The sequence below is a fragment of the Vigna umbellata genome, chromosome 10, assembly GCF_029865625.1.
Source record: "Vigna umbellata cultivar VRB3 chromosome 10, Vumbellata_1.0, whole genome shotgun sequence".
In the NCBI taxonomy this organism is placed as follows: Eukaryota; Viridiplantae; Streptophyta; class Magnoliopsida; order Fabales; family Fabaceae; genus Vigna; species Vigna umbellata.
This window is the reverse complement of record NC_142174.1, coordinates 7,491,431-7,505,873: the sequence shown is the minus strand read 5'-3', so window position 1 is coordinate 7,505,873 and position 14,443 is coordinate 7,491,431. Positions and strand designations below refer to the sequence as shown.

Below are 14,443 nucleotides of genomic sequence, written 5' to 3'. Positions count from 1 at the left end.
TCTTCCCCGGTGGCGCCCTCCAATTCAGGTCTGGAGACTTGGGTGGTGGCAAATCCTCCTCCACTGTCTTCCATTCTTCCTGGATTCTATTAACTTCCAGCATCTCATAAATGGACTTAGCAAGGGAAGATTCAAATAATGCCTTGCTAAAGAAAGCTATGGACCTCTTGCTTTGAGACAAAACCGCCCCTACTCCAGTGCCTGAAGCTGCACACTCCACGTAGAAGGTTTGGCCAAAATCAGGTAGAGCCAGTACAGGGGCTGTGATTTTTTCTCTATCCAACTCCATACCCCCTTCAGATATTTTGTGCCCCAAATATCTCCTCTACTTCTTGCCAAATTCACTTGTCTTCTTGTTGACAAAGAGCTTCTGCTTAACTAGCACTTCCAGGACTTGTGTGAGATTATGTGTGTGCTCCTCCCAGTTTTGCTATATACCACATCCCCAAAAATTTGCTTCAATCCTATCCCTTCATTGGGAGTTAAGCCACTCTTGTCTGTCTCCCCCTCCATCAGTTCAACTTGGCTCAAGCTCCAAACTCGCGTCAAGGTTTCAATCTCTCTTTCCTTTAGGAGTACCTCTGGAGTAACAACCCTTCTTGTCAAAGTGGGATCCCCCTTCTCTCCACCTTGTTCCCTCCCTGCTTCAATCTTCATGGTAAGCTGCCTCCAATCTACTTTAATTTCTCCCAGGGGTGCCAACCAGGTAACTCCTAAAATCACATCCACACCTCCGAACTCAAAGAGATAAAGTTTATCTCTGACTTCTAATTCCCCCAACCTCACGAGAACTCCTATACAACACCCCCTAGTCACCTTTTTCGGCCCATCACCTAAACATACATTATAAGGGGGCGTATCCTCACTTTTCAGCCCCAATTTCTCCACCAATCTGGTGGCAATGAGGTTATGACTTGCCCCACCGTCAATAAACACCAATACCTTTCACCCTTGCACCCAACCTCGCAGTTTCATTGTTTTAAACTGCGTTACACCACCTGCAGATAATACAGATAACTCCATGGTCTTTTGTTCGATTTTGGGACTCTCCTCTATCTCATCTTCTTTGTCTTCCTGCCCTCCGCCGGCGTTGACAGATCCCTCCGATAATCCCCGATACATCTCCTTCCCCACGACTGTCCCCGAGCTTGAGTTACATTTTCCCCATGTCGTACCTCCTTTCCCCATCATTCCGCCAAACCTCCGCGTCAGATCGTCGGTGAACATCTTCCAAGTCGGATGCCTGGTTTTCCTCCACCAGAAGCGAAACCAATAACTCGCCAAACCTCCCTACATGCATCTATAGACGAGCTTCATCTTCTCTTTCTCCATCACGCTCTGGAGGTCGAAGATTTTCTCCGCCTTTGCAATCCAGCTCATGGGATTCGTACCTTCAAATGTAGGTAGTTCAATGCGCTTCCTCCAACTGCGTCGAACTTGTCCTTTGTCTTCTACCGATTCCTCCTCTGAGTTTTCCAGCGGTCGTCGTTTGCGTCCAACATTGACAGAATCACAACTTCCTTCGAAGCTCCAATGTTGGTTCCTGGTTCATCGTTCACGAGCTCGTTGGAACTCGAGAGTCATCTCTTGTACCGCCGCCTTCACTTCCTCCATTGACAACTCCATCGCCGCCATTCTTCCTTCAAGTGAGTTTAATTTCCACTCCTTTCTTCTTCGCTATCGATCCTCCTCGCTCGTTCTTCTTCCCTTCGAAACAGATCCAGCAGGTCGGACCAATCTGTTAGGTTACTTTATGCGAGTAACCTAAATCTATACTCTACTCTCGCTTCAACAATCGAATAACAGAAAAAAAAAATAAAGTATGTATGTATTATGGATTCAGTAAAACAGCGAAAATACATGTATACTCTCCCCCAAGGAAGCCTACCTTCCTCCACTGGCAAATATGCCCAGTCTTTACCCAAAAGAAAATAACCTCCTTGATTAGAGTTACAGGGAGACTATTTAGTGTCTCATTCTCGCGCCCTAACCTTTAGGCTAACCCAACCTGCTTCTACTAAATACCGTTCGGTACCAGTGTATATATAACGTTCGGTCTTTGATCCCATCCTCCTTTCATTTACCGTTCGGTATTAGTTTATACCACTCAATCTCTACTTCCCTCTTCCCTTCTGGATATCGTTCGGTCTATACTTCCCTTCTCCCTTTTGGTACCATTTGGCATCTACTTCCCTCCTCCCTTCTGGCTACTGTTCGGCTCTACTTCCCTCCTTCCTTCTTGCTACTGTTCGGTCTTACTCTTTTATTCCTAATAGTAAGTTTCTATTATAATTATAGAAATAAGTAGATGCTATATAATCAAGAGTTACGAACAATTTATTTATTCTTGTATGATATCTCATATATTATGATTTTCTCTAAGGTTGTTAATTCTCCTTAGATGAACCCCGCTAGTGTGTTTTTCAATAATCATGATCAAGACCAAAATGAAATAGATTCTTTTTTACTTTTCAAAGTTTAGATTCATTTTTTTATTAGCCAACAGAATATTTAATTATTATATTTGACTAACTTTTAAATAGATTATTTCGAATATAAAATTTTGATTGTCAATTTAAAAAATTAATAATTATGCTCAATATAAATATATTCATGTTGCTATATATGAAATTTTGGAGGTTATAATGTGTTGTATTCATTACCTATGCTCATGTCCATGCTTTTTAGAATTTGGATGACTTCTCTTTCACATCACTTATCGCATCCCCTTCATCATCCAAACCTCACTAGTGGTCCAACAAGTTCATAATCATAATCCAACTTGTGTAATTTCCATCCAAAACAAGCAGCTAGAGCAAGAACAACTCAAATTGTACTCATCTTTGCTACAAGAGAAAAAGCCTCACCTTAATCAATTACCCCTTTGCAACCAATCAGCTTTATACCTGTCTAGTGATCCATCTACCTTAAGTTTCACTATAAATTCATTAGCACATCCAAGTCCATTTTAGGTGAATTTGTACAATGAATACCTTCAATACAAGGCAATCCAATAAGCTTCTTTATCAATCATTGAAGTGCACAAGCTAGTAACTCTTTGGCCATGGTTATCCATGCTATTAATTGTACTTTTCTTAGTTATTCTCAAATCCAAATTGTGCATCAATGTCAAGTTCTTCAATAATAGCCATATTAGAACTCAATATATTAAATCTTTCAACTTCTAAACCCCCCAACCATCTTTCAACTTCTTAATGCACACCAAATGCTTAACATGAATCGCAAAGTACTCCATCTTTTTCACTAGCCCTTTGCTTTTCTCCTAATTACACAAAACCACAACACCTAACACAATGTTTACTAGTGTCAAAGTTTCAAGCAACAATTCAGTTACTACTGACATAGCAAGTTCTTAACAAACCTAGTTTCATAATACTAATAGTAGAATGTTCAGCTACATTTTATTTGTAGCAAACAATAATTCCTTTCAAAAGCATAGTTAGAAAATGGCCAAACAAAAACAATTATTTCTCCAAAATAAGGAAATCCAAATACAAAAGCCTTTAAAGCCCCAAAACTTTTCCACTAAGACGCTTCTTTTCTACGTGCTACATACCCAAAAGTTGAGAACCAAGAAAAGTTGAGAATCAAGAACTATCATGCTTGTTTCATACATATTTAAACATAAAAGTATAATACAACTTACAAATTAAAGCTAACATTAGTTTTTCAGATTGAATAATGAAGCATTAATTAGTGAACAAAAAGAAAAACATTAATAACCCTTTTATTTTCAGGCCAGCACATGTGTTTATGCTAGAGATCAAGAACTATAAAAACTAATCTTCATAAAAGAAGTACTTGAATATAGAATGAAGAATAATTACTTGCAGGTAATCATTATGTTGAAGGTTGCAATCATAGTACAACTAATATTCATTCTATGTTTGACCAAAAAAAAAAACTGCTTTACAGTATATAGGATACAAGCAATTTAATAATAACCTTTGCTGAAGAAACACAAGTAAATTCTGGAATTGAGCACGTTAAACTACTCATAAGTTTGCATGTTTCTGTGAAACAAAAAAAAATGAAATAAGTTCAAATTTAGGTAAAAATTGCCATTATAATAATAGCAATATAAATATGTAAAGTACATAATTGAGAATACTTTGAATTGCAATAAAAAGATTGAAAGTAATAGAGTAGAATAGCAAATCTTTTGTGCAAGTACATTACTCTCTATTGTAATACAACTAAGAGACCTAAATAGATTATCAAACATTCAAAGATCAAGTACAAGATCCATGGTTAAAGAGACAGGCGTAAAGAATTCAACAAATACAAGAGGATGCAAAGGGAAGATCAACAAGATTCGAGACTAGAGAGCTAATAAAGCGTTTCTATTTTATTTTATCTTTTAACATCATACACGTCCTTATCTCTAATATTAACAACCCAGCATAAAATCAGTTGTAAACGTTTTCTTTAATCTATTAATCACAGTTTAATTTTGTTTACACCAGATTTTCAAATAATAATTACAATAAATAAATGACAATTTTAAAATCAAAATATATAGTTTCTTAGTTTCAAGTATTTATTTACTCACTTTGTTTAGGTAGAAAGAATATAATATAGAATAAATAGGTAGATAAATAATCACAACACTCCATGTGATACAGCCCTACGTGCAATGTTACATATGTGATCTATCACTTTTAATTTGTCATTAAAGGTGTGGGAAAGGAAAATCATTTGAAGTGACATTCAATTCGTTTATTCCTGTTATTCTGAAAGTCTTTGACCAATTGCATTTTATCTCTTATTTTATCTTCCTTCTAAGGTATTCGTTCTTTTATAGACGTTTGTTTCATTATTTTCTACTATTTTTGTCCTATTATTTATTTTACTTACTTCTAAGTAAAAGAAATGTTGGCACCAATACCAAATTTTTCTAGTTCTTAACTTAAAAATTCCAAGGAAGTCTATTTCAAAAGATGTTTAACAAGTTGATTATGATTCTTTATGGGCATATGTCAGTTTATTAGACAAAGGAACAAAAGGAGGAGGAAACAAGAGAAGGTCTCGTAATTTTTGTCAAAAGATTTTAAAAGTTATTACTCTAGAGTAAAAGCTCATTTATTAAAAATTCATGGATCCGGAATTAGTGTGTGCTCAAACGCCAATGAAGAAAATTTGAAGTAAGGAGTGAACTTTAAGTTTAACTAAATCCCATAAAATCATCCCCGCACACCAAGGTATATACATCTCATATGTGGGACTAGACATCAATGTGTAGTCCGATAGCGGCCCAATTGTGGGTGGAACAATATGTCCAACAAATCTCGCTACGATAGGCTCTAACAGTGGTTCTGATACCATGTTAAGAAGTGGATTTTAGGCCTAACTCAACCCCATAAAATTGGTTTATAAGGTAAGATTTACACTCACTTATATACTTTAACTAGTTTTATCTCTAGTCGATGTGGAACTTCCAACAATTTGGTTGAATAGAAATCAACTGTTGAATTGGCAAAAAATAAAGTTAAACCTAAGCATGTTCCCTTGCCCACTAAAGATAGACATGAAAATATTTCATTATGAAAGAGGAAGAGGGTGTTCAACATAGAGGATAGAGACAACTCAATGCTCTCATAGCTAGAATGTTCTATTCCTCTAGTTTGCCTTTTAACCTTACAAGAAACCCCTGTGATGTGAATTCATATTTGTTTGTTGAAAATCATATTATCAAAGGTTTTACTCCTCTCACATACAATGCATTGACGACAACCCTATTACAACAAGAGAAAACACACGTTTAGAGGATACTTAAACCAATTAAATCAACTTGGAAAAAAAGGAGTTAGCATAGAAACGAGTGGACTATCCATTGGGGCCTTGTATGGGATGGTCTAAGTATGTGGAGAAACGGGTGCAGGAGGATTGTGATCAAGACTGGGAATGACAGAGACTGTGGAGCTATTTCACTCGTCCACTAGAATGGGAAGGACCTGCTGGAGGATAGAAACATCCTGAACAGATGGAGAGAAGTAAGGAGTCTGTTCAAAGAATGTGACATTGGCAGACATGTAATACTTAGTTTCAAGAGAGTAACACCTATATCTTTTTTGGCGTCGAGAATAGCCTAAGAAGACATATTTGAGAGTGCGAGAGGAGAGTTTGTCTAGTCCTAAAGACATGTTATGAACAAAACATACACAGCCAAACACTTGGGGAAATGTGTGAAAGAGAGAATCATTAGGAAACAGAATGGAGAAAGGCACTTTATTATCAAGAGAGGAGGAGGGCATCCTATTAATAAGATAACATGCAGTTAAGATGGCATCCCTCCAGTGATGGACAGGAATATGGGCACCATGCAAAAGGGTACAGGCAGGTTCAACTAAGTGTCTATTTTTTCGTTCTGCCATACCATTTTCTTCGGTGTATGAGGACAAGTAGACTGATGTAAGATACCATGGGAACTCAAGATGGCAGAAAAGGAGGATGAGAAATACTCTTTGGCATTATGACATCTTAATATTTTGATTACTTGACCACATTCATTCTTGATTTCATTCATAAAAGATGTAAAGATGGCTAACAATTCAGAACGATTTTTCATAAAATAAACCTAAGTACATCTTGAATATTCATCAATGATGGTAAAAAAATATCTAAAACCAAAGGAGGAGATACGACTAGGTCCTCATATATCAGAATGGATGATGAAAAACTAGAATTACATAGATGAAGACCTTTTAGGAGAGGAAGATATAACATGTTTTCCAAGTTGACATGACTCAGATTCTAAGGTCTAGAGACCATTAAGTATAGGACACATCTTTTTTAATTTCGACAAATGAGGATGGCCATGTCGATCATATAGCACTTTAGGATCAGAAGCAGCAACACACAACTTGGACGAGATCCAAAATGGTATAATCTGTCAGCTTTATATCCTTCTCCAATCTGTCTCCCCGAACCACGCTCCTTTATAACAAAAGTTTTGTGATCAAAGTTTATTGAACAATTTAACATTTTGGTAAACTAGCTTACGGAAATTAAATTAAAAGGACAATTAGGGACAAAAAGGACAGAGTTAAGATCGATGGAGGGAGACAAGGAAACATGACCGACTCCAGTGGAGGAAGTTTTAGATCTATTTGCAAGGCTTATGAACTGAGGTTTTTCTCGAAAGGAAATAGATGAGAACAGAGAAGTATTACCAGAAATGTGCTCAGAAGCACCTGAGTCAATTACCCATGAATTTTGACCTTCCATGGATTGAGAGATGCAGGTTGTTGATGTACTAGGAGATTGAGATGGTTGTGCCATGTTGTTAGACTTTAACCTTAGATACTCTTGATATTCATCCTCGGTGAACTTAGAAGTGGAGGTTTCAATCTTCGAAATATTGGCGGTTTTGGAAGGGAAATCATGTAAGCAATAGTAATTATCTTGAATATGACCCATCCTTTTATAGTATGTGAATTAAGGACATCCCCGACCTCGTCGTCCTTCTCCTCTAGTGCCACGTGCTCCTCTTCCTTGTGTGGCAACCATGACAGATGGTTTCACTAGTTCATGTGCTTCCTGAGTTTGAGGTATCGGGACATGCAGAAGACGAGTGGTCAATGTTTCCATGGATGGGACCTCACTGGTCAGAGGTTGTTCTTTGATATGACCAAAATTTGGATGTACGGCACGAAGGATCAACACCATGTAAAATTTTTCTAGTTTCTTCTTGTTATCCTCTAATGAGTCTGTTTCCAAAAACATCCTTAGTTCTCCAACAGCAGATTTGGCTTCAGCCATGAAGGACATCATATCATGGTCTGCCATTTTAAGAGATGCGAGCTTGTTTGTCGTGTCATACAGACGTTGAATATCGTTGGCATAGATACTTTGAGCTTTCTTCCAAAAGGAGTAACAAGTTTTGAAAGCTCTCAAAGATATAAGAAGTTTGGGTTCTACGGATTGCCATAACAGGGCACACAACTAGAATCTACTTGTTTCCACGGATAAACTTTTTCAACAGGCACATGCCTTCCATCTCGCTCAAGGTGGTCATAATGTCCTTGGCCAAGGAACCACATTTCAACAGCAGCAGACCACGATAGATGATTTTTTCCATTTTGCTTCTCGGAAGTAATTGATGGACTTCCGAAGAATGAAAGAGCACTACCAGACGCCATCTCTGAAGAAAAAAAACGCAACAGCAAGGAAAAGGAAAACTCTAAGGGTTTTGACCACTTTCTTCAAGAGAGGCTACAAGACAAACTAGAGCGGGGGGTCCGCTCTGATACCAACTTGAGAATTAAACTGTAGAATAATTCTAGGGGCTTAATTGATCCTCTCATAATCTTCTATTTATAAGAATAAATTGGTACAAGAGTACATGATAAATAGGATAACCATAAACACAATATAATCATGATAAATAGGGTAACCCTTGACACAATATAATCATGATAAATAGGGTAAATATCCTAACAAAAATATTTTGTTCAATTACAAGATGGTATTGCAGTCATTACCAATGTAGTACAATAAGATACTAGAGATTTTTCGTAATCATTCCTCTAGGAGAGTAGAGCTTTCTATATACAGTGTTTTATATAACTAGAGAGAGAAATAGAGACACAAACGCGCGCACGCACACATACACACACACACATACACACATACACACACACACACACACATATATATATATATATATATATATATATATATACATATATATATATATATATATATATATATATATATGCTTATGTACGACTTCCAATTCAGTTAAGATCTTTTTTCTCCTCTCATATATCCAAATCCTTTTCTAGTTAAACTATTAAAAATTACCCTGAATTTTGGATGCAATCTCATAAGAAGGAGGATTCAAGAGAAGATTCCTTATATACCTGCGAAGCAAACATAAATTAATCATCTAATATGGATTCTAGAATTAATTGCCAGGACACTACTTTGAGCTAAAGTTAATTATTAAAACTAAAACAAAAGGGGGAAAATAGGAAAAATAAACAATTCATATTGAAAATTTTAGTCCAGTTAAGTCAATGAATTACACAATTAAATGGTTCAAAACTAGAAAATATAAACAAAATAAACAGTTAACTCAACACAGTCAGACTATATACCCACATTTTACAACAAAGCTATCTTCACCCTTCCATCAATCCCTTGAAACTTTTTTCCTTTTCTAAACTTCTTTCCAGAGTTAAGGGGAACACAGAAACTTTAGGTTGCAATAAAAAAAATAAAACAACCAAACTAAATGGAAAAATAGAACAAGCAAAACAATCAAACCATCTTGCAAATGCAATAAACCAGCGTTTATAACTTTGGACTTCTTTCATAATAAATGTCTTCTTCCCATGTATAGGGAAGTTTAGCTAATGGATTGCCTTATAGCTAACTAGCTTGTTCTTTGGTCATGGGTTTTGGTTTGGTCCCCCATGAGTTCTTTGTTTCTTTTTTTCTAGTTTTTAATGATATTGATAGGATCTAAGGTAAGAAGATAGAAGGCGGGAAAATGAGAGAGCGGTTAGGAAAGGCGGGATGGGAGATCTTATATAAATAGAGTTTTATTCTTTGTTAGAGGGCAGCTAGCCATTTCTTACGTTGTGTAACCAGGTCTTGGACCTTGTTGAGGGGGATTAGGCTCCCGAATCGTTATTCCTTTTCGTTATACAATTACAGTGAATTTACGCATTTCCTTTGTTTTCTCTTGCTTATATTGCCTTTGTGTGAGTGGGTGTTGTGAGAAAGTTAGGTTTTCTAACATAGAAACCTAACAGATATCTTCATGAACTTATAATAATAATTTAAAAAAATAAAAAAATAAAAAACATCTTGCAAATGCAAACAAAATGCATCAACAAGAAAAAAGAAAATTTTAGTGGCTGTCCATAATAAAGAATTAATAACGAAAAAGCATAAAGCTTGTTTTTAACTAAAATATACAGTTATGTAAAATGAAAGGTAATTTTCAGTATGTTTGAGGGACAGCAGACTCAATACCAGCATATCAAAAACAGAATTTTCACTGTTGTGAATCTTTCTGGTTCTTTGGAAACAAGTAACATGCATTCTACTCCACTATTGCAGAATTCAAACTTAGTATGGCCTTTTAAGTTGTTTGCGGCCAAGGAAGTCAAATAAGACTGCTCAAGTGGATTGGACTCCCATTGAAACAGGATGGATAAAATACAATACAGATAGAACATAATTTGATCATGGACGAAAATCAGCTTGTGGTGGTATCTTTAGGAATTCGAAAACAGAAATTATGGGTTGCTTTTCAATAATTTTACAAGCACAGTCAGCCTTGGAATCAGAGCTTATGGGAGGAGCTATACATGCTATCAAGATTACTATGCAAAAAGGGTGGAGAGCTCTTTGATTGAGACTGATTTCTTGCTTACTATGAAATCTTATTATGATAGTTCCTTGGTACCCTGGAAGCTAAGAAATAGATGGCTCAACATTTTAGAGCCCATCAAAAGTAAAAATTTCAGATTTTCTCATATTTCCAGATGATGGTTTAGCAGCTTATGGTTTGAGATCTTCTGTTTTTTCTAGGTGGAATAGTGTACCTACTTTTATTGTTTCTGACTTTCGTTGAGATAGGTATGGTCTTCCGCACTTTCTTTTTTCTTAGTGGGTTGGCTTTGCCTCTCCACTTTTGTATTTCATTTCCAATAATAATTATTCTAAGAATGTTGCATATGATTGATGTTATAGCATTCTTTCTTTCCTTTGATTTAAAAAAAAAAAAAAGAAAAAAAAAAGATAGAACTAGTCTTTTATAAAATGAAAAGGTTAAGTATGTAATAAATAGGAAAAGTTTAAAGGCAAGTGGGTAAAATAATTATCATGGAGTAATTTTAAACATGATACAACAAAAGGAAAAAGGAATCCGTCACTCACAGAACTGGTAATCCGTTGCAACTAAGTGGAAGTAAGACCTTTAACAAAGAAGGTATTCCTTCCGTTTGAATGGCACCTAAAATGCAAGACACTGGTTTAAGAAAAAGAAAATGACATCTGGACAACTAACAATCCATCATTAGTAATATACAAACCAATTTGAGTAGATGTTCCAAGAGTTAAAGGTCGAGCCCTATGTGCCGAGGATACAGTTGTGTTCCGAAAATTAACCTCATCACCAAGGCCATAAAGCTCCTTTACCTATGTTCAAAAGTGAAATAAACATGTAATGTTAAATGACTCATTTGTGTACCATTCATTTTAGAAAAGGAAAATGCAAAAAAGTTTATATAATTTGTTTATATACCTTGACCAAGAGATCAGAGAGAGGGTTGCCATCAAACCATTCAAAATGTCTTGAACTACATTCTCCCCATAGGAGACCCCCCTCACCGAATTCTCCCCATTTGCATGTTCCTATGAAAACAATATTCAAATGCTTAAGAAAGATGAGGAACACAAAAAGTATTTATATCTACTAATTATCTCTCTATTCTATCAAAGTTACTCCGGTCAGGTGGAGAACTCCTATCAATACTTGGGCTAAATGTAATATTGGTAGAGACCTCCAATCAATATCTAAAAATGATCTCTATATGCTGTGTTACATAAACACCATTTATAGATAAGAACAATTACGTAACCAGCACCATGATAACATTGGTCACAGTTTTTGCTTTTATTTTTAATTTTATTTTCATATATATCAAATAAATATTATAACAAACAAGGAGAAAATACAACTATGTAAAGGATAGAATCTACCTAAACAAAAAAAAAAATATTATAAAAAGGAACATCAAATCTAACATGTGACCTCTGACATGTCCTTCATAGAAAGTCACCTTGTAAACCAAAATCCGGCCCAATATTTTCATAAAAAGAACAGCAAAGAATGAGAAAGTACAAACCACAAGAATCCTGCTTTAAAGATGTATGCAAAAATAAGTGATGATATTGACAAGTACGAAGCTTTGTAACAATTGCTTCTTCTGTCAAGCAATCTTCAGAGGAGAATGTTTTCATAGTCTCTAGCACCATGTTAATGCAATAGCCCCTCGCAGAATAAGATATTCCTACAATAAAAAGACATGTTTCAAACTTATCATTTCAATGTTGTTATAGTTATAGAAATAAGGAGCAGATCCTATATTCTCAAGTTTAGAACAAAATTATTTCTTTCTCGTTATATTTACATACACATAAACATATATTTGTTGGATAATTTTGGAAATAAGAACAGCCTATTCCACCGAACAAATCTGAGATTGTGAGATTAATATGCTAGTAATAAAAACAAGATAAATATACAAAATTAAAAACAACAGGAATAATTTTTGAAACCTCCTAAAACATATTTTGACACTCACTCAAGCTAGTGAATAAGTGTTCCCCGTTCCTAGGTTGGACATAATTCTCTCGGAGTTACTATTGTTCAACCCTTTGGTGAGTATGTTTGCAAATTCTACTTCGGTAGAAACATATGGAGTGCAAATCATGCCACGGTCAAGCTTTTCTTTGATAAAATGAATGTCCACTTCAATGTGTTTAGTTCTATCATGTTGTACTGGGTTGTGAATTATGCTAACTGCAGATTCATTGTTCACAATATAACCTCAGATTCATCCCACTTTTTTTTATATAAAATTCATGTTAGGCATCCCTTTGAACCATGACCTCTGAGCTAGAATGACACCCACAATTCAACAATCATTTTCCATTACATGAAACAATTTATTGAAAAAGAAAGAACAAATAAAATCAAACTAAACAAGGGGTGGTGGTGGTGGTGGTGTGTGGGAGAGGGGAACCAAAACTCGTGTCTTTTATCAATCCTCAAATTTGCTAGCTTATTTGCACAAGAATTTCCTTCACAAAAGATGTAGATTACTTTGAACTCCATAGCATCACAACTCTTCATGAATTTCCACCATCTCCCTCAAAGTGACCACAAAACAATTTGAGGATATAGAAAGGCTCACCAAACCAAAGTAGACTCAATTCCAACCACACCCGCCTATAATCATAAGTCCAAGATTCTTAATAGCCAAAATAACCCACATAATCTCAGCATATAAAGTATTTTGATTATAGGGATTTTTTTTTTGGATTCCAAGAAGATCCTAGCTATGGCTAATCCCAAAGGTTATTCTTTTCCACCTCATGTTTTATGTTGATGATGTCTTTGTTTTCTGCAAAGCTAATAAAAACACTCTGGATCACCTAATGAAATTCCTCCATTTGTATGGAATGGTTCTCGACAATGGTTGAATGTCAATTTTATAGTACAGATGACTAACCATTTCAATAGGCAGATTAAAAATTTACTTGGCTGCAATATAGGCTAGTTTCCTATATCTTATTTAGGTGTTCGTATCATTTTGGGGGCACCCAAAACTCAATATTTTAAACTCGCAGCTGATAAAATTCATGTGAAACTTGCCTCTTGGAAAAGTAAAGCTCTTAGTATGATGAGTAGAATTCAATTGATCAACCGGGTTACTATTGGTGCTTCTTCTTATAGTTTCAAGAATTATAAATGGCTTCTTAGTCGTAATTGGTTAGTGTTAAGTGGAGTCAATTGTGTAATAATAAATGTGTAAATAATAAATTTGAAGGGGATCTGCATCTTGTGAATACTTAGGTTGAAAATAAGACTTATTTGCTTAGATTGGCTCAGGATTTTTCTTATAGCAATATGCCTTGGTCTTTATTATGAGAGCTAGATTTTTAAAATCTACATATAATAAGATTGTTGTACAAGTCATCCTCTATGATTGTTGGAAATGGTGATTAAATTAATTTCTAGTATGACAAATGGTATTCTAGTAGTAGCTGTATTTCTCTTATGGTTGGTGTTTCTAATGTAGAGAGATTCAAGCTTTTGTCAGAGTATCACATCCCTAGAATGGTAATGGTTGGTCTCAGTTCAAAGTGATACCTAACACATTTTATAAAATAAAAAAATCAAAAAAAATTAGACCTCATAATCTCTTACTAACAATAAAGTTATGTTATACACAAAATATTTGTCCTGAGTAATAAGTGGTGCAAAAGAAGTTATAATTTTAAAAGAAATGGTAATATTCTAATTAGTACAAATAGGTAAAAGAAAAACATCAATACCTATTACAGGCATTGGTTCGGGAAAGTTGAGATCATGATCAACTGCAGCAAGTCCATATACATATGGATTTCCAGGATGAGCATGCCTAGAAGTTAAACATGAAATCAATAACATGACACAATAAAAATTCAAAACTAATTTGAGATAAAAATATAATGGAAAAACTTGAGAATTAAACTGTAAAATAATTTTAGAGGGCTTGATTGATCCCTCTCACAATCTCCTATTTATAAGAATAAATTGATACAGAAGTACATGATAAATAAGGTAACCCTAGACACAATATAATCATGATAAATAGGATAATCCTAGACACAATATAATCATGATAAATATGGTAAC

General features: G+C 35.2%; 1 protein-coding gene across 2 annotated transcripts in view; it reads right to left on the bottom strand.

The window, feature by feature from the left end:
• Nucleotides 1-14,443, bottom strand: part of MSH1 (MUTL protein homolog 1) — a 59,079-nt gene that overhangs the window by 28,631 nt on the left and 16,005 nt on the right. For both annotated transcript variants that reach the window (XM_088100524.1, XM_088100525.1), the window contains 7 exons: nt 14,101-14,186; nt 11,886-12,050; nt 11,282-11,391; nt 11,070-11,175; nt 10,915-10,990; nt 8,827-8,885; nt 3,967-4,034 (listed from right to left, as the gene is read on the bottom strand). In XM_088100524.1, the coding sequence (XP_087956650.1) occupies nt 3,967-4,034; nt 8,827-8,885; nt 10,915-10,990; nt 11,070-11,175; nt 11,282-11,391; nt 11,886-12,050; nt 14,101-14,186 (670 nt within the window). The remainder of the gene's footprint in view (nt 1-3,966; nt 4,035-8,826; nt 8,886-10,914; nt 10,991-11,069; nt 11,176-11,281; nt 11,392-11,885; nt 12,051-14,100; nt 14,187-14,443) is intronic.